Source organism: Sciurus vulgaris, assembly GCF_902686455.1.
Source record: "Sciurus vulgaris genome assembly, chromosome: 14".
In the NCBI taxonomy this organism is placed as follows: Eukaryota; Metazoa; Chordata; class Mammalia; order Rodentia; family Sciuridae; genus Sciurus; species Sciurus vulgaris.
Genome location: NC_136475.1, coordinates 75,497,968 through 75,518,938, shown reverse-complemented (window position 1 = coordinate 75,518,938; position 20,971 = coordinate 75,497,968). Strand labels below are relative to the sequence as shown.

The 20,971-nt window shown below is 45.4% G+C and overlaps 1 protein-coding gene across 1 annotated transcript in view; it reads right to left on the bottom strand.

Annotated features, from left to right (window-relative positions):
• ALK (ALK receptor tyrosine kinase) overlaps positions 1 to 20,971 on the bottom strand; it is a 663,114-nt gene that overhangs the window by 469,778 nt on the left and 172,365 nt on the right. The window contains exon 2 of the mRNA XM_079109946.1: positions 6,722 to 6,841. Coding sequence (XP_078966072.1) covers positions 6,722 to 6,841 — 120 coding nt within the window. The remainder of the gene's footprint in view (positions 1 to 6,721; positions 6,842 to 20,971) is intronic.

The window sequence follows — 20,971 nt, the reverse complement described above, 5'->3', positions numbered from 1 at the left end:
GTTTCTTGGAGAATCTGAATGATCAGGAAAAAGTCCCTGTACAATTCAAAATCTGATTTCAAGAGGGAAGGACACCACCCCTCTTGGTATAAAAAATCCTATCGAAATTTTCCATCAAAAAATTCCAAGGAGAAAGTAAGATCTGGAGAGCCTAGGAGCTCAGGCAAAGCTCTGTGGTACAGGCAGCAGGTTCACCTGGCCCTTGCCAGAGGGAGCAGGAGGGTTTAGAAAGACAGGTTGAAGGGACAGAAAAGCACTAAGTGGGGACAGAGAATAAGAAAAGAGAAAACAAGGGGAAGAGAAGAAGAACACAAAACATATAAGGTGTTTAGTAGGGTGAGGAAGAAGCCTCTTACAGTCCTGTTCTACCTCATTTCTACACAGCTTCAACTGATAAGGAGTGGCTCTTTCATCTAAAAATTCCCCATTCTTTTGGCTTTTGTGGTTATATCATATTCTGGTTCTCCTCTCTATTTCTTCACTTCCATGCTTCATGCTCCTCTTTCTCTGGATCTTCTTTGGGTCTTCATCCTCCAGCTTCAACCTGTCTTGATGCCAATGACTCCCCATCTCCCTTCTTTCCTCCAAGACCTAGGTTTTTACAACTCCCTCCTGGCCATCTTCGCCTGGAGGTCCTGAAGGCTTTTCAAATATGACTTGTTCAGTAGGGATCTAGTCCCTTTCTCCTCTCCCCCTAGGTCTTTTGGTCCCCAACTCTCCTTGCCAAATGTTTCTCCCCTTCTCTGTTTCAACGAATGGCATGTCCGTTTACTTAATCACACATCTGAGCTCTCCTGAGCAGGCGCCCAGGTCCTGGTTACCCTATCCAGCATTCTCCAGATTCCCTCTTGCCCCTCTTTTTCATAGCTTACTATGCTTATTGTGCTGGCTCCTGTCCAAACCCTGAGCACGCCCAGTGATTCCTCTTTCCCTGTATCACAAATGCACAAGCATCCCCTGTCCGACTGCCTTCTGCACTGGTCTCAGTGATCCTGGGGTCTAAGCCCCAGCTCTGCTGTCTCTGTCTTCAGAACGTCTGCTTCCCTGGGTCCTCTACAGAGTTGGCTGTCCTCCTCTCCTCTGTGCCCCAGGTGCTTTGAACAGGCATGCATTTGTCACAGGGCAGCCATGTTCTTCTCTTCCTCCAGAGTTCCCTGAGGGAAGGGAATGTATCCCATTCGTCTTTATCACTCACATGCCCAGAACATAACCAGCATACAGCTGGTGCTCCACAAATGCTTACACCCACCCTCCCATTCTCTATTTCTGGAGGCATGCTATGGGGAGAAATGCTAGTCAGGTGGGGATGCAGGAGGGTTCTTCACGGGGGAGGTCGAGACTGGAGCAAGAATCAGGGAGCCGCCTGTCCAGGTACAAGAGCCAAAACCGTTTAGTGGGAGGAAGAATCCCTGGAAAGGAGGCCAGGCAGCCGTAGGTTCCTTCCCACTTTGTCTATCTGTCTCTCTCTCTCCGTGTGTCCCTCCTTGCCTCAGTCCCTGCATCTGTCTCTTCCTTCGTGCCAGTGTCTTGTCTTGTCTGTGACAGCTGTTTTAAATGGATTTCTCTTGCTTTATCCACATTCATGTCAGTTTGTCTACCATTCTCTTTTTTCTGCTTCTCCTGACTCAACTTGTCACTAGACTAGCGACACACTGCTCATATTTGTTGAATGGCTTTATACATCTTTGTCTTAAAGGCATATGACCAAGAGGAGCATTTTCAACCTGTGTCTCCTAGGCCAGCTGCTTTTTACTGAATTTCCATGGCTGGAGTTCGCTGACTCCCAGCAGGGCCGCGGAGCTTGAGGTGATGGATGGTTCCTGCTCCTGGGACTTGTGTGCCTGCCGGCATTGCAATTCCCTTTGGGACTCAGCCTTCTTGGTGAATGCATCCAGAGGGCTTTTGCTTACCATGTTATAGATAAAAACACAGACGCATGAGCCAGGAAAGAACTTGATTCCTCAGCTCAGTGGAGCAGGGCTGGGAACAGAACACAAACTGACCTGGCCTGTCGGGGGCAGAGGAGTTGGAAAGAAAGCTTTGGGCCTTGACAACAGACCACTAGGCATCTGGGAGCTGCTTTTCACTGATGCCAGGTTCCCGAGGGCCGGAATGGCTGATCACGGCCAGCCACATTAAATATGTAATTTCAGAAATGTGATCAAACTGACTTCCTGCCAGAGCTACGGAGGAAATCCCATAGGGTGCTGGAGGGCCTTTTGTTTTCCATTTTTGATTCTGTGTTGGGTTAATATTTTTTTTAAGAGAGAGAGAGAATGATATTTAATTTACCCAGTCTTTTCAATCAACGAAATTGATACATTAGCAGGATGGGTGGTAGTGGTGGCAGCAGCAGGGAAAGTAATTAAAAAGTCTAATTTTTCTTTCCAAAGCACCAGCCTCTAAATTGGATAAGTCCCCATGGACTAGAAAGTAGACAAAGTTTTAATAGAACTTTTATTCAAAGTCCAACAATGGCTTTGTTATGCTCAGATATTGGGAAGAATACTTTCTTTTCTAGGAGTCGATGTTCTGGACATTGGGGAGCTGGAGGGATAAAGATTTGTACGTTTCTTAGGGCTGTCATAATGAAGTCCCACAACTTGGGTGGCTTAAAATAATAGACATGCGGTCTCCCATAGCACTGGAGGTCAGAAGTCTGAAATCGAGGTGCTGGCAGGGTTGTGCTGCCCCTGAAGCTCTGCGGGGGAGTCTGGCCCATGCTTCCCTCTTAGCTTCTAGGGTTGCCAGCAACCTTGGTGCTCCTTGGCTTGGAAGAGCATGGCCACTCTCACCTCGGCTTCCATAACCAGATGGTGTGTGTCCTGTGTAAGTCTCTGCCACTGTGTTCTTATAAGCACACCAGTCCTGTGAGATCAGGACTTGCCCTAAACCAGTGTGGCTTCATTTTAACTAAATTACCTCTGCGAAGACTTTACTTCCAATAAGGTCTCATTCACAGGTACAGAAGGTATTGGGATCTTAACATGCCTTTCTGGGAGACTAAACTCAACCTATAAGCAAAACTGTAGTCTGGGTGGAAAGGAAGAGAGAAGAGATTATACAAGACTACCCACCATGTTTAGGGAGAGGTGAGTTACCTAGCCTGCTTCTTCTTAAATTGGGTACATCAAGTCTTGGTCCTACGGCTACCCAAGGTCTTAAACATCAAACTGATCTTTCAGTCCCAAACCCCCGGTCTCCCAGGAAGTCTGAGTGTCCTCCCTGGAGGGATCATCTTTTAATTACTTTGTGATGTGTTAGTAAGAGCCTCGGCTTAGAGTCAGAAAACCTGGGTTCACTCTTTTCTCCTGCTCACCTGCTCTTAGCTGGAGAGCACATTAATAAACTCCTCTGACCTTCAATGGACAATTTGGTAAACATGGGATAAAAAGGAATTTCCACCTACTGTGATTTTATAACACAACTTAAATGTGAAAAATGCTTGTGAACGGTTTTGCCAAACTATCAACAATTTTTTAAAAGATGAAAATTTCCTTTCTCCTGTTTCTCTGGGGCAGAACCTGTGGTCATTCTGCTTGAAATGCTGATCTGATTCTCCTTGCACCCAGAGTAGGCAAATATGAAGTAATGCTGGGAAGGATACCATTTGTCTCAGAGACTCCAGAACTCAAGGTGATCAAAACTGCCTTTTCAAATGCCCAGTGGCCTCAATCTCTCAGCAGCTAATGTGACCTGATGGGACAGATTTTTATTTGGGGGCCAGTTAGAGCCTAATCCTTTAGCTGGACCTATAAATAAGTCCAAAGGTGTCAGAGCTGACGATAAAAGGAAAAACAAAGAAAGTCTTTCTTCGGACGTGCTCCCCCTTTCAAAGCCTTGCAGGGGAAATGTACAGCTTTCTGCTCGTGCTGATGAAATTAGCAGGCTCTCCTCATTCAAGACAGAGGCAAGAAAGAACTAGAATCATACTGAATGCCACTGAGAAGAGAATATATTTTACACAACATAAAAGACCCCAACGTAAATTAGAAGAAATATGGCCAGCTTTCAAAAAGGTAGGTCAAACTTTTTCCTCAAGCAGATAATTACAGGCTGGGGGTGAGTAAATCTTATTAGCCTCTTCTCCACCTCGTCTCTTCTCATAAAACACCAGCGAGAAGAGAGCCACGTTCAATTCAGGACAGGACAGCTTGCTTGAGAGGACCGGCCTGCTGCTGTCCATCATGATGCCTGTGGTTGGATTGTTGATGCCACTCTTGCCCCCTCCCCACCAGGATGCAGAAGCCAGCCAGCCACGCGTGAAACTCCTCTTCCGACTTGCTGAGGCTGGGGGACTTCTCACAGTCTGAAGAACTATCCCTTCAGGCAGTAATTTTCCAGTCAAATTTCTCTGCCCAAGTTTGAGGCCTTAAAATTAATGCAGTTGTTAACATTTCTTAAAATGTCTTTCCTGGCAGTTGAAAGGTATGGATTTATTACCTACCAGCCTGCTGGCCTCTTTGGTTCATAGACATGTAGGCTGAGCCCCCCAAAATACCCTACAGGGAATGGGAATATTAACCTTAACTCTGTCTTCAGGCTGAACAGCAATGGGTCTCAGGGTGAGTCCTTAATGTCTAGGATTTGAGGCCAACCCACAGAGGCCATTCTCCATAGCAAAGGGCCTAGCTGCCTACAGAATTGTTTCTTTAGCCTAAGAACTCTGAGAGGTCAGGGCCAAGTCTTATTCATTTTTTTATTTCATCTATTCCAGTATCTTGTATGGGCCCAGCACAGATGTAGTGGTGATGTGTGTGTGGAGCGGGGGATGTGGGTATACAAGTCTCAGCTGAATTAAATATGGCAGGAAGATGAAAAGGATCCAAAATCATTACCACACACAGTTAAGGAGCCACCAATCAAGAATCAGCTCTTCCTCCTCCGTGAATCAATACCAATAATGGTACTGACTTTGGCTCCTTTGTTCAGCATTTGAGCAATAAACTGGTCAATGGTTTCAGTCTTCTCTACCAAGAAGCAGGATCGTGAGGTCCTAGGCCACAAGGAGAGTGTGAAAGGGGTCTTGAGAACCATTCAGATCTATTCATTTGCCCTACCTTATTTTATAGATAGAGAGGGTGAGGCTCAGAGAGAGAGGAAGTAGGCCAAGCAGTGGTAGGTAGGGGCTTAATCAACTGTCATGGTTTTCTCCTTTCTACCTGCATCTCTCCGGATGCTCCACAGGAAAAAAACATTTCTCTTGGTAGCATACAGGAGGCAAATCTGCCTTCCTTGGACGTTCTATATCTCATACAGTTGTCCTCCTGTTAGAGATGCTGAATGACTTTGAGAGCAGACTCAAAAGTGTTATCTGAAGACCAGTCGTATTACAAATCTGGTTACAAAGCATTAAGGATACAAAGGACTAGATTTCAATTATTTATAGACACTTGCCCTTATCATAAGATGACAGTGTCTGGCTTAAATATAATCAGGAAGTAATTCTTATCTGGAATCTCCTGAGAACCACTGATCCTTCTTTCCCTCTGGGGATGCTTAGGAGGAGCAGGAAACATCCTAGCAGAGAGTATCATCCTAAACTGCCCTAGGGTTTGTGATAGATTCGTTTCTTTTAAGTCTGAAATGAAAGGTACCATTAATACGAACCGAGACTAACTGTGTTATAGATGACGGACAGCAGACTTCTGACTGGAGCTTTCCTACCATGAGTGGAACATCTCTGTTAGGTGCATTTTAAATAGTTCAGGCCCAAGGGCACAGAATGAGTAGCAGGAATAGGTAAATATGCCCAGAAGGAAATCTCGAACTCAGTGCTGGCTAGGTTCATAAATACTTAATTGAATCAGGCCTGATGAGAGAATTTCATCTCTGGAGGCCTTCTGAATTCATTCATCATACACGAATCTTTCAGAGTGCTGTCCTTGTGATGGAATAAGGTGGGGAACAAACACAGAATAGTGGCCTGCCCTCTTGGGGTTCACCTAAAGGAGTTCAAAAGAAAGTAATGTTCCCCTGGAAATGTACCGGCTCTGCTCCAAACTTGCTTTGCACTGCAGAAGCCCAGCTACTACAAGCTGTTACACTAAGCACTGAGAATAAGGAACTCTACGCCATGTAAATATGGCCTCCCGAGGGCTCCTAGGACAGGACCCAGCAGGCTTAGGTGGCCTCCTGAGAAAAGGAGTGAATTTAAGAGAAGAATTCTCACTTGGTGGCTAGAAAACCCATCTGTGTGATCATATTAAGCTCAGTTTCCACATCTATGAAAATGGAAATTGGACCTGTTCTCCTTGTTTCCAAGGGTACTGCAGAATCAAATGAGTTGAAATAATATCAAATTGCATGTTTGGGAAACTACCCAAATGTAAGAGAGTCACCAAAGGAAACCTGTGGCCTTCATAGTAACAATCCTCTCTCAAGAGTGCATGATCTTTAGAAACACCGCAGGTTAAAACCTTATATCTAGAAAGCAACAGTCAAGCTGAAAATAAGCAATGCATCTAATGACTGGTAGAAGAATGTCGGGAATACCAGGTGCCACACAGGCTGGCAGGGGCTGGGATACAGAGCAAAGAAATTCTTGGCTTCCTCCAGTATGGGTGTCTCTGGGAGACTGAGGGGGGCACAGTCAGATTTCTTTGTATGTAAGGGGCCCAAGGATTCTTGGAGCACCATTAGTTCACAAACTGAAATTCACAGTGTCCTTGATTATAAGATAGCATTAGTGCCTCACAAATAACTATCAAAATGCACTTACCATATCGACTGCGATGAGACAGGAAAGGAAAGGAATCTTTCATTATCCAGGTGAGATTCCACACAAAATGGTCAGGAGGAGGAGAAGACCTGCTTGTTGCTGGCTCCAAGGAGCTGTGACCTGGACACAAAAACAAAGAAAAGTATTAAAACAGATCTGTGCCCTTAGGATGGGACTTAAAGTTGTCACTCAATATCTTTATCACTATAAAACACATTCACAGGGGATTTCACCATATTCATTGGAAAGATGAGGGGAAAAGGACCAAGACACTAGTAGACCAAGGTGACCTCAGGACCCTGATATTCTACCAACAGCAGCAAGATCTAAGGTGTCTGAATACTGTGACCAAGGCCATGCAGAGGATCTCTGGAAGATGAACTAGAAGGACGGGCACCTTAATGACTTGGTCTAAGAGCTCTATCCAAAGTCTATTATTCTGCCTGTAAGAATTTGTGCAACTTGCCCAAATAATGTCTCCCTCTCTACTTTATGCTCAGACTTGTAACTTCATCTAATGTTGTTTGCTTGGGTTATTGCCTTATCAATGAGAAGGCTGAAATTGCATCGGAAGTTATGAATACTTGACAATTATGTTATGTTCGGGAGTGGGGGGCAGGGGGGTGTGGGATGCTAGGAGATGGGTTTCCCCACTTCCAAGAGGCCAGGGAGCCACAAAGGATTAATGTATCTGATTTGCATGAAAGAAAGATGGGTTGAGGAAAAATGAGCAGAGCAGCATTAGTTCGTTCCTTAAAGTACCTCCAGTGGGTTTTGGGTGGTGAAGATCATTACAATACATCTACAAATCAAATGAGCACATGCTGCGTGCTCTTACACAGTTCTTTCCAGAAAATCTCGGACTCAATCACTATTTGCTAATGTTTTATGGCAGGCAAAGCTTTTTCTGTTAAAGAAGGAAGGATTTGAGAATGAGTCCTCTTTAGCAGACGGATGTGTAGCCAGACTGAGTGAGGGGAGGAGGGAAGGAGGGAAGCAGAGTTTCTTCTGCAGCTTCCATAGGACAGGCACCATGCTGGCTTCTTTGTCCACACAATGCCACATGATGCCCACAATGACTCTCTTAGATGGGAATGATCATGCTCACTTTATAGGTGCAAAACCTGAGACTCAGAGCGCAAGGGATGGAAACTAGAACTGAGACCAGGGTTGCCTAGCACCCAAAGGTCATGTTCTACCATGTGTGGGCTGGTTTGCTACTCCAGTGGTAACTGGTAACTCAGTTGGAGTGACTTTGTGAAGAAGAGGGAGAAGAGAAAGAAATAGCTGAACAGCAGAACTATTTTTCCTAGCCTGCCTGCCCTGCAGTTTCTTCTGAACCCCTGCAACACTGGCTCCTTGGGTCCTGTATTCCTGTCTCCAACTTTTTCCCCCTGTGCTGGGATTGAACCCAGGACCTTGCACACAGTAGCACTGAGCTATATCCCTAACCCTCCGAATTCCTTTTAGCATCAACCCGACTTCATGAGCTTTAAGGAACTCTCTGCCAGGTTGCCCATGGCAACCTTTTGCTTTCAGCCCCCTCCACTCTTCCTAAAGGTGCGGCATTTTGGTAAAGCTGACCACAGGGCCATGTGTCCCTGCAAATGGAACAGGATGGGTGTTCTGAAACAAACAAAAACAAACAAACAACAACAAAACCCTGACCTCTACCACCTCTATCTGCCATAACTTTGAATTGGAATAGCAAATGGCTGGCTCCTGGGTACCTGGTCAAGAAGTTTTTACTTTCTTCTCACTTCTGATTTAAGAGATCCGAACTAAATTGGCCAGTGCCAGATACAACTTTGTGTAGCAGTTCTACAAAATGACTCAGAGGAAATGCACCAAAAGGACTCAGAAGTTACTGCTAGGGAGCTGCAGAGAGAAGTCATCGTATTTCACTGTCACTTCAACTCTGTTTTATGGATGGACAGTGGGGCTCAGAGTTGAACCCAAGGCCACATGAGTTTTCTTGGGCAGAGTTAAATGTATTAGACTTAAAAAATAAGTAATATATTTGTTTACAATAAAAAAATAAGTAATATATTTTAAGTACATATGAATTAGGCACTATACCAAAAACTTTAAATGATCATCTACTTCTTACAATTGCCTTGTGAATAAGTACTATTATTTGTCCTCACTTTGCAGCTGAGGAAACTGAGCCTTAAACAGGTGTGATGCCTTGACTGTAGCCACAGTCAGTAGCAAACCAAGAGAACAGAGTCCACAGACCAGGTCAGCCTGATATGAAAGCCCACGCTCCTTCTGCTACCCTGCTTGGGCCCTTTAGACCAGTACAGGGTGGTCCTTGGCGCTCCATGGTGCCTGGCAGGGCCCCCATGGGCAATGCCTAAGGTTGCAAATCACCACTGAGCATGCTCCACGGCAGGACAACAGGGTGAAGGGGCTGGGAAAACTGTTCAGTCGAGTCTCTGCAATGACTCTCATGTGAATAAAAGCCGGCATCTCTTAAGTCTGAGTCACCGGCTTAGCTCAAATTTTAAGTAATTTTGAAGCAACAATAAGACTGAGCCTGAGCTATATTTCCCTGATTCCAAGTGATGTCATTGTTCTTAACACTCTATTTGGGAATGGTATTTACTTCTTCCTGGATGTGAAGGATCAAGCAGATGGGGCTGGACTACAGGAAGCACTTATGTCTCTAAGAGTGGGCACAGAAAGGCGGATGACGTTTGATGTGGATGAGGGCCAAGTAATATAATCAGGGACAAATACACGTGTGTACGTGTGTGTGTGTGTGTGTGTGTGTGTGTGTGTGTGTGCGTGCATGTATATATATATAAAAGCATTCAAAAGGAAGGTCTCTGAGGGCTCAGTCATGACCTGAAAAGGAGATATGGACATCGCTGTAGCTCATACCTACAGATAGAGCTTAAAGCTTTTCATGATCCACCAAATGGCAATAACTTGCTGGGCAAATTTTGGTATTCAGAGTCAAATTCCGAAAACAAAGTAGAATATTTTATCCTGCCTTTGCAGGAACTCCCAGAATTCTAGGCCCACAGGAATCCCAACATGGTCCCTAGAGGAGGTGGCTAGAATAAGTAGCTGGAGGAGGTTGGGGAACTCATGGAGGGGTCAACCAAAAGGATCAGCCTCTCCACCTGAAAAGACGAAGACCAAGAAAAGCACAACCTACACGAATGAAGATGTTCGTCACATTTGGGACACCAGTGAGTCCTAGGCCAAGTTCACAGAATATGCATGACATCAGAACGTACAGAAGAAAGTACTTCTGCATCCAACAGGTGCAGGGTGCAGAGTCTGCCTCTTCCCTTCACAGTCCTCATCCCTCCCCATCCACACTCCTGGTGGGAAGGAAGTGTTCCAGCACAAGGAGAAGTCATGCCATGAGAAGAAATCCGTAAGCAAGAACGGGCTTGCCCTTTGGGTGCTCCATCGGAAAACCTGAGGATCCAGAGTGGAAGGGGCCTCACCAACACAGAATCAGGGGCAAAGGTGTGAGTCAAGACCCACTGGTTCAAGTAGAATGCCTCTTGGACCCTAGGGAAGAAGAGCGGAAGGGAGGGGAGGGGTGGGAGGAGGAGCTACCAGGTGCCCCTGTGAGGCAGACCAGGAACGGCCTAGTAGAGAAGAGGAACGGAACATGCCTCAGCTGAGGGCACCACTGACTGGCCACTGGTAAACTTGCTTCATTTTGTTCTGAGGCCTTTCTAGGCAATGCAGGGTGTCAAAGCAGAGGGAAAACCCCAAGCTGCTGACACTGACCTTTTTGTCACCAAGCATCATCCTTCTCTGTCCTCAGCTTAGCGTCCGTCTCTGTGATAATTCCCCTGCGTGCTCTCTCAACTCCTCTACCTCTTCCCTCCTCCACAACTGTCGTGGGGTATCTGGTACTGGGAGAGGAGGGGGGAGGGGAGGAGGGAAACTCAATGAAGCCGACAAGTCTCACTTTAAATTCACACCAGGAACCTCAAGAAAACCCTCAGGACTGCCCAGAAATCCTACTGCATTCCCTCATCGATTCAATTCTCTCTCTTTCCAGAAGAGCTATTTCTAACTTCTCTTACTCCTCCAATTCCCTCATTCCTCCACATGCTCGGCAAATGACCTTGCTTCTTATTTCGTTGAGGAAAAGCAGCAGTCCACGTGCTGACTCTGCCCTCCACGTGGTGCTGTCGCGCCTGTTCTGAAGGACGAGGTGTCTACACTCCTCTGCAGGGCTGGCCTCCCTGCTCGGGCTAATCCTGTCCCTTCTCAAGGACTCTGCTATTGCAACCGTCCCCCTGCCCCCTGCACCAGCAATTTACCCTCCGCACTGAGTCCTTCTCAACTGTGGAAAACATGTACCATCTTAAAAAAAGGAAAAGAAGATCATTTCCTTGACTTCCATGCTCTTCTTCATTCATTATCCCTGGTTCTGTCCTCCTTTACACCAAATCTCGTCAAAGGATTTGTCTTGGCTCCTGTCTCTCCTTTCCTCCCCACACTCTTTACATACAGTAAAATCAAGATGATCGCCATTATCGCAGGTCAAGGTCACTGGCTGCGGAGACCATGATCAAGTCTCAGACCAGATCTTACCCTCCCAGCATTTCACCCCACTGATCCCTCCCTGATCCCTGAGGCCTCACATCCTGATGGCCACTTAGTCCTTGGGTACCTCCCACATCAGCGGTAGGTCTTCCTCACTCTTTCTTACCTGCTCTCCCCCATTTCCCAGATTGTATGGGACGAAAGTTCTCCACCGTCCACCAGCACTTGCCTAAGAATATGGTCGTTTCATCACAGTGGCGCTATCTAATGCAGAACAGTGAGTCACCCAGCACCTAACTCCTTGCTGGCCAGTGAAGAAGGAGCCTGTCTGAACCAAGCCCACAGGAGTCTACATATCCTTTCACTCTGAACGCTTTTCTTAAGCTTTAAAAACCCTGACTTTTCACCCTTCGAGACTCCTCAGTGACTTTCTCCTTGCCTGACAAGTAAATAATTTTATCTTTCTTTTTAATAACCCAGGGGTATCCTTGCTTTATTATTCAATGATTGCTAAAAGCTAAAGAACTTGGGCCTTTCTCCATCTAAACTCATTCCCAAAGTGACCTCATCCAGTTTCATATCTTTAAATACTACCTCTGTAATACTGCTACTCTATTTGTATCTCCAGGATCTCTGCCTCCCCTGAACAAAATATATATCCAACACCTGCCTGAAATCTGCATTTTGTAAGCATTTCAGAAGTGACATGAGTTATACCTGACACCCTTCACCCAAACCTCATTTCAGAAACCGATACCAATACTCACCTGGTTGCTGGGGCCAAAACCCAAGAAGAAATCCTTGCCTCCTTTCTTTTTCTCATGCCTCATATTAATTCAACAACTTTTTTTTTTTTTTTGTGCTAGGGATTGAACCATTGAGCCACATCCCCAGACCATCTTTCTTTTTTATTTTGAGACACAGTCTCACTAGGTAGCTTACAACCTCACTAAGTTGCTGAGGCTGACTTAGAACCTACAGGAGGATTCCTGCGTCAACCTCCCAAGTCTCTGAGCTTACAGGTGTGAGCCACCAAGCCCAGCTCACCAACAGATCTTGACAGCTCTTCTCCAACCTTATAGCTTCTTGTATTCGCCCACGACCTCTCACTTTGATGACTTATAAATACCTGACTGTCTTCCCTTCAGTCACCTCTCCATATAGCAGTCAGACTGACAATGCAGCCCTGGAATAGCTTCCAAGATTTTGCAATGGCCCTGCCCTTAAAGGCTCCACATATCTGGCCCCTGGTTGTCTTTCCAATCTCATTTCCATCCATTTTCCCCTTGCTCTTGTAGCTCAGTCTCTCTGACTTCCTTGCTATTCCTCAGACTCATCAAGCACATTTCCACCTCAGGGCCTTTGCACTGGCAATTCTCTCAGACTTGAAGCTCCTCTCCTCAGAAGCATGTGGTCACTTCCTCCCTCCATCCAGATCTCAGAAGGCACTTCCCTGATCACTCTCTCTAGCTATCACTTATAAGTCACTATCATCTTGAATTACGTTGTGTTACTTTTTACATAAAGATGTCACGTATACTCACTTGCTTATTATGCACCTGCCACACTGGACACTGCTATGTCCCTATGCCTGGCATATAGTATCCACTCAATAAATATTCACCAATGCATGAAACCAGAGCCCTGAAGAAAGTAATGCTGGCACTTATCAGCTCTTTAACTTCAGGCTAAGCACACACTCTGCTGAACCTCAGTTGTCTGAAAATGCTGGTAAGAATGGGAATAATGCCTGCTCTAAGACCTCCTAGGGTCCATAAGGGCCAGATGAGTCAACCTGTGTGTGTGATGCGCTTAAGTATCAGTTCTACTAATCTTAAAGTTTTGTGCTTCTATCTCTACTTTAGAATCCAAACTGAATGGGAGTCTTGGTGCATTTCTATACCTTGAAGATTTGTATCAATAAATACAGTGCCCAGAAATAAAAATGCTCCCGAAGAGCTACTTCTCTATTATTCATTAGTTAATTATTGACTTTGCCAACTGTCCACTAACTCAACTGCACAAACTTTAGGCAATTAGCAATGTCTCCCTTTTCAGTCTTTATTTTCACGTATCTCACTGTGTGTCTATTTATTCCTAAGCCAACATACTTAATATAAGGGGCATATCACACTTGTGTCAGCATGAGTAATAAAGAATTATGCAAGTGTGATAGTTATTTACATGAATGCCCTGGGTTCACAATCAGGCATGTTTTACAAACCTACATCAATAAAATGTAACAAATGCTGCTCTTCTAAACATTCCTTGGAACCGCTCCTACCTTCTCTTCACATTTTACCTTATTTATTTTCCTCCCAACAATAAAACAACCTGTGACAGCCTGCTAGCCTTTCCCCCTTTTATTTGAAAACACACTTAATAATGCATTATTTGACAATGATTTTGTGTCATACAATGCAAAGCTTAATGTGACCCAATAAATAGTCATCCAGATGTCAAACAGTGGTAAGCAGGCCTGGTCTGGTGAGGAGATAGGGTGGGCCTCCTTTGGAGACCTCAGTCTAGGGGAAACAGTTGGCATTCACCGAGCTGAGCCCGCACCTGTTCAACAAAGAAATGTTTCTCAGTGCATTTACATGACTACTACAGTTAGTAGTCATGTTGGAGTTGCAACAGGCAGTTAATTTCATCTAAAAAAAATAGAGATGTGATTTCAGAGAAAAGAAATGGGAGAGTTTGCAGATGCACCCTTTGTCCTAAAGACATGGAGCTCCCCACACCTTCTGTAGACTGGAAAATGAAAGGTTTCAGTGAGCTGTTTGCCTAGGGCCCCTCTGGTTCCTAGGTATCTGGTTCTCCATAATTTGCTTTCATACTTTCTTCCAGCTGGCTCTTTCAGAGAGGAGCTATTAGTGTCAGGGGTGGAATTTGAATAGAATTAAACCATCCCTACTCCATTTTACCTTTCTCTAAGTCCCACGCCCACGCTGCCAGGAATGTTTGTGCTGTTTCTTGATAGCTCCAGTCCTGAAGCAGAAATTGCTCCCCCGTAATATTCCCTTGTACCATTCAAGTCAGCGCTTCAACACACATTTCTTGCCTCTCCCAGGCCCCCAGAGGACCTGTGTATAACTACAGAGTCATTCAGTGGTGAGGCACATCATCCACCACATAAGCGGGCACCCCTTTTCTAGTGTGACACTGGGAATACTGACAGCAAAACAAAGGAAACTGTCAGCATTGTCCCTAACAGCTTGGGGAGTCTGTTACCTGAGACTAAAGACACGCCAAAAAGGGAGTCACAAAGAGGTTTGCTCAGATTGGCAAAGCACGTAATTGAAAGCCCTAATACTTTGGCCTCTATTTACTTTTGCAGGTTTATTTCCCACCCAGCATCCTTTCACATTCTCTGGTCCCCATTACACCTTCATCTCCAGACTTTTGTCCAAGTTAATCTACCTAGAATGTCCTTTCCAGCCCCTGCTTTCCTAAATCATACCCTTTGTTCAGGGGCTAGTCCCTGAGCTGAAGCCCTGTCAAAGAAGTTGAGTTGCATTTCAGACTGTGTCAAAATGAAGTCTGATCTAGGACCCCTGCCACCTTGACCACTGAGGGTTTATTGCCCCTCAGGACGGTGGCAATCGGGCCATTCATCAAACATATTGCTCAGGCTACACTGGGTATTTAGGACAATGGATCATAATGGTATATTAATTTCATTTTAAAATTTCAAATTTCAAGTCTGTTGCTTATGTTGAATTTTTAAATTATAATTTTTAAATTATAAATTGAGAAAAAATTAGGAAAAACTTTTCATGGAGGCTGTTGCTCTATCTCATGCAGGACATACTTCTCAGGGGCAGGGGCAAGGCCGGGTCAGAGAAAGACCTATTATGTCAGGTGAGATAATATGTCTAGGTAGACCACTTATGATGTAATTCGGGGACATAGATAATGAAGGTAGTATGATATTTGATACCGTGTTCAGAATTTTATCCCTCTTTGGAAAGTCCCAATTCACTACATTTTGACCTTCCTGGAGATGACCTGTGTCCCAAGCAAGCTGCTCCTGACCAGCCAGTGAGCCCTGCCATGTCTTCACTTGTCCTGAATCACTGCTCCAGCTGTGCTTGGTCATTGGCCCTACCCTCCCTAACCAGGGTGGACTCACTGGCTTTCAGCAACTGTAGGAGACTAACTGAAATTTTGACTAATCCAAGAATGCCATGGAGAGGGAATCACTGTCCAGGTGGCCTGATTCTTCACACACACACACACACACACACACACACACACACACACACACACACACACACCCCTGTACCCTTTGCAAGGACCCAGTGCTTCCGTTAGCAGGGCAACAAGACTCTCTTCTGGGTCCGTTTCTGTGGTTTGCTTGTATGCTACTCTTGATGAAATTTACTCCACTGTGATCTCAAGCCTATTTTCTCTCCCCAAAATATGTTGACTATAATAATAATCAAAAGAAAGTCTTTGAACTGCCACTAGGCCTTTCATCTTGTGATCTCAGAGAGTTTTACCAGGTACTAAATAATTAATGTACTGATAGTGACATGAAGATGGGCAGCTGGAAAATCAAGTCCATTAACAAAAGACCTTGCTCTTATGGAGTAAGGGAGTCCTCGTAGCACTGATCACCCACTGTAGATCCGGCAGTCTCCGGATATGTCAGATGGGAGGTTAGACGCTATCCAAAGACAACTGACTCTTCTCTTGACCTGATGTTTCAAATTGGGAAGTGACAGCTACCACGGTGACCATTGAGCTCATACAGCAAGGACCCTGTGGAGGGTGTGGCCTACTACCACAAGAGGCAAGCTCCAGTGTGAAAGAGCAGACGCTAGCTACTTACACCTTCACATGACTCAGGTCTCACTGATGGCCTTCACGATTCTCACAATGATCCTATTAGTTAACCTCTTTCTCAGATGAAGAGATTGGGACTCAGAAAGCACCACTGCCCTACCCAAGGTCACCTGGAAGTGAGCATTGGGATAGAACATTACACTGCAGTCTTTGAATGTATGGACCAACTAGGAATGCCACTCTGCAACACCAGCCCCTTGGAGATGATGTTGACTCCCCCAGAGAATAGGGACATCGAATTAAACACAGCAGAAAGAGATTGATCAGATCACAGAGGCTACAGGATTCTCCTAACTGTGGATGGCAGAGCCCTTCAGATCAACCAGGAAGGAGACTTGGTAACACACACCTTCCATCAGAGCAGCTGGCTCTCCAGGGCCTCAGGTTCAGCTAACACTGTTTCCATGGCAACCACCATGGGCTGGTCATGGGGCATTGGCTGGTCAAGGAGAAGAATTCCTTAGGTAAGAGGAAGAAGAGGGAAAGAACTCTACTAACTTCCTCTTGACCTACTCATCACTCCTTTCCAATCAGGAAAGTCTACCTTCTAAGAGACCACAACTCCAACTCCACGTTGCTCAGCACACAGGCCTCTCACGTCTACACGCCTCTCCAGAGTCGAGAAGCGGAGTGCTCTAGCAGGCTGGTGTGCCAGACAGAGACCTGATTCGTGGGAACGATGATGCTACTGTATGACCTTGGGTAAGCTGCCTAACCTTTCTGAAGCTTTGTTTCTCTGCATATAAAACAGAACTCATCCTGCTTTCCCATCCAACTTTACAGACGCTCAGAGAATTAATGAGACAGTACGTACAAAGCCCTCAGGCTCTTTTGAACAAAGGTACACTAGAAATCCTTGTGCTGTTACTAAGGGGCATTGTCATGGATGATCCATTTTAAAACATAGCTCACCTGCACCGCAACAATAAACTCCGTGTGTATGAAAGCAGACAGGCCAACAGGCCAACTTGCTCTGCCCCGCTCTGACACTTCATCCACTTCTTGTTTCCATCCATCCTGCACTGTGACAACAGTGGTCAGTGTTACTCTTGACCTCTCTGCAGAGATTGAGAGGGAGGGACTTGGGAGGGACTGGACCCACTATTTATCCTTGTCTTCCTGTCACCTATGTGACAGGAGCTGAAACACAGGAAGGACGATACTTTACTCAAGGTCATCTTAATAGCCAAAACTCAGGAATCTGCTCTGTTTCCTTCTTTCTGTGCCTCACCTGAACCCAGAAGGTGGTAGGAAAGAAGATTGGAAAGAAATAGGGAGACATATATTTTTGCCCTTTAAAGCTTTAAATTGCTGTGCTGTGCAGTGCTTCGGGGGTTAGGCAACTAAGGAAGAACCAATATTTTATGTGTGCCCATATTCTGCCCATGCTGTGCCCATGCCAGGCCCATACTGGGTCCCCCTGTCTCACATAGAGTCACACAATTTTCTGAATGGAGGATTGTTATTCCCATTTTCTAATGAAGGAACTAGGCTCAAAGAGGCTAAGTAATATGCTGAAAGCCCTGGAATATCCACAGGGATGGAGCTATATTAATTCAATTAATTACTATTTACCAAGCATCTCCCCATGCGTGGAGCCCTGCCCTGCACAGCTGGGATGCAGCAAGAGGCGGGCAAACCCAGCCTCCCAGAGTTCTAGGAACTTGGCAGCAGACAGCTCTCCAGACCAACCCATGCATCTCTGCAGTGTCTTGGCACTGGTATGTTTTATGAAAAAGAGGTACATGGCCCTGTGAAACTGTATGAAGGAGGGATTTGATCCCATCACTGAGATCCCATGTTGGAGTTGCAGCCCTAAAGCAGGAGAACAGAGTTAACCAGTTAAAGGGAGTGGGGGGGAGTGGGGTAGAGTGGGAAGCCAGAGAGGGCAGAGCCTGGTCAAGCCCAAGCCTCTCTCAGTCCAGAGCCTCTGATTCTTACTCCCCACCAAGAGAGATGAGGTGCCGCTGAGGAATCTAGATGTTTGGACCAACCACAATGTCACTATCTGGCACAGAACTCCTAGGAGATTGTACTGATTGCCCTTGAGAACAGGGACACTGAATTGAACAGCAGGAATTTTCCTCAGAATGACAGATCCCTCCAGGTTAACCAGGAAGATGACATAGAACTGTCACCTAGAATGGCTCCACTCCCTCAGCAGGACTGATCTGCATTTACAGTCACCTTTCTGCCTATTCTCTGATATTAGGCGGTTGGAGGGGCCTGGAATCCAGGTACCAGACCCCAGACTCCAGTCTTGCCTTGTGCTCTGAAACCTAAATCATCTTCTAGAAAAGGGAAGGGTTGAAACTGACCCTGGCTCTGCATTTGCAGCCATTTGGGTCCTAATGGCAGGTCCTGATTTGCACTTCACTTGCTGTGGCCTGGGCTGAGGACGTCAGAGCCTGGCTTTCTCCACCAGATTTTATTTTGCTTTAAAGATGAAGCAAAGACAGGCAAAGAGGGAAGGGGGCAGGGGAAGAGAGTGCCAAGAAGAGGAAGGAAGAGACAGCACAGTGAGGAGACCAACATTATGGAATGGAGACGAAACAAAGAAGAGGAGAGTGGAGATCAAAGAGAATCATCTGGTATTTTTCACTATTTGGAAGTTACTGAGAGAAAGTTATTCACAGCACCACCGTAAAAAGGCCATAAAATACCTTGGGGAAAACACGAACGTCACGCTGCCACCATACAGATGAGCACCCTGGAATTAGCTGCCAGAGCAATGTCTGAAGAGAGGAAATTCAATGGCCCACACTGCTGCTCCTCCCTTCTCCCTCCTGGCTTCCACCCCCTCCAAATTGCCTGGCTCCGAAAGTAGAGGCAGTAATTTGGAGCCAGCAAGTGTGAAGGAATGTCGGAGCTGTTATTTGCCTTCATGCAGTACATCTTGAGTACATCTTTTAAAGAAATATAATTTAAAATACATTTTTGGTTTGACTATAAAAAAATCTGGGGAAAAAAATCAGGCATGTATATAGAAAAAAAAGTAATAATACCCACTCCAATATCCACAGATCAATGTTAACATTTTATGGTACATTGTTTTGTGACTTGAGTTTTCACTCACTCAACATAGCATTTGGCTGGGAAGCAGGTTGAGGAAGACAGTAGAACATTCCTTTCCATCCATGAGATCTGTCTGCAGGGCTAAGAGAAATGATCCTTTGGAACCACCCACAGGACCAATGCCAGCCAGCTCACACCCTGGTGCACAGATGCTGAAAATATGGAAACTGGGGACGCTCTCTGCCTTGGTCAAGGACCTGCCATTAAAGGCACGACAGGCTTGGAGAGACTAACCGGCAGCAGAAAGTTCTATGTGGATTTGGGAAAGAGCTGGGCTGCGAATGCAGAATAGACCAGAAGGAGGCAGGTACCCTGTGGTGAACATCCTCAGCATGAGCGGGCAGAGGAGTCAGCGCCCTCTGCTCTGAGAAGTAAGTCGCAAGAGTCATAAGAAGCAGACACTATAGAAATCATGCATATCAGTGCTTGAACCTAAATGGCAGGGACAGTACATTGATTTTATGACTTGGAAGGGATAGAAAAGTGGAACTCCATCTCATTCTCAAAGGGACAGACAATGAGGGAAAACTGGAGATAAAGTATTATCTCTGACCTACAACATATCCTATAAATGCATGAAAGTTCTTAATGTTCCTTCATTCAAGTCTTTAATCCTCATAAAGGTTTTATAAGGAAAAAAATCTAAATTACAGAGGAAGAAAAAGAAAATCAGAGTGGTTAAGTCAGTACTTCTCAACCTTTTCTTAGATCATGATATATATACAGAAAATGAAAATATTGATATGACCCACTGGGGTAAACAGGAGGCTACAGGTGGTTTAGAGGTAAGCACAAGGATTTGAGCCACTCCTGGTAAGGCCCAACCTCCCAGAGCGCTCAGGGACTCAGTCGCTCAGTGTCTCTGTACACCTGTTGCTCACCTGGAGCGCTTGCAACACCTCTGCCCTCTGCTGGGTAAGGAGGCTCCGGACTAAGAGATGTGGCCGGCCACAGTCAAATCCTGAGAAGTGACAGAACACACCATTGCCCTACATCTTTCCCTGGGGACATCTCCAAACAACAGTAAAGATCTTGGCCGCAGAAGATTCCTGGGGCTTATTCTGTGGATAGTCACAAACAGGACGAGAGCAGGTATGTCCACAGTGCTCATTTTCATGAACCAGGTGATGAAGGTGAATGACGGTCTTGAAGCTGGAGCTTACAGAGGTCTCAGCAGGTGTGCATTACCGCTAAGAGCCTTCCCCAAAGGGAAGAGGTAAAATGTGACTCCTTTCTCTAATCTGGGAAATTCAGAAAATAATTTCACAGGATGGTTATTGAATGGCCAAAAAATAATGATTACAAATGACTGAGTTAACTGCTGTCCATAGCCTCATCTGTCATCATATGAGCATCTTATCAGAAGTCTCATCAGTATTAGGGGCTCATCATGACTGATGACCTTTGCCAACCAAAGTGCCTTGGCTCCCTCCCTTGCCCCTTCCATCATGGTGGCAGAAGGAACATTATAAGGTTTGAGTATAAACTTTGAGAAATTGCTGTGAGCAATGACTCCAGAAGTGGCTTCCAAGATAATGGACTCTTTTTCTGCAAGTGGCACTTCATCTCCCTAAGACTTCCCAGGTCTTGCTGTCATTGGAGATTCTGGGCAACACCGGGACATGGTGTCTGCCAACACCAGATATAAAAGAAACTAAATCTTCAAGCCTGCTGAATAAAAGATTATATTAGATATGTGTAGGTCACACGCAGGTACTGTCTATATAATATTAAAACTCTGAATGGAAAATGAAAATGTTTCCTCAAATCCCCTAATATCTCCAAATGCAAAACAAAGAT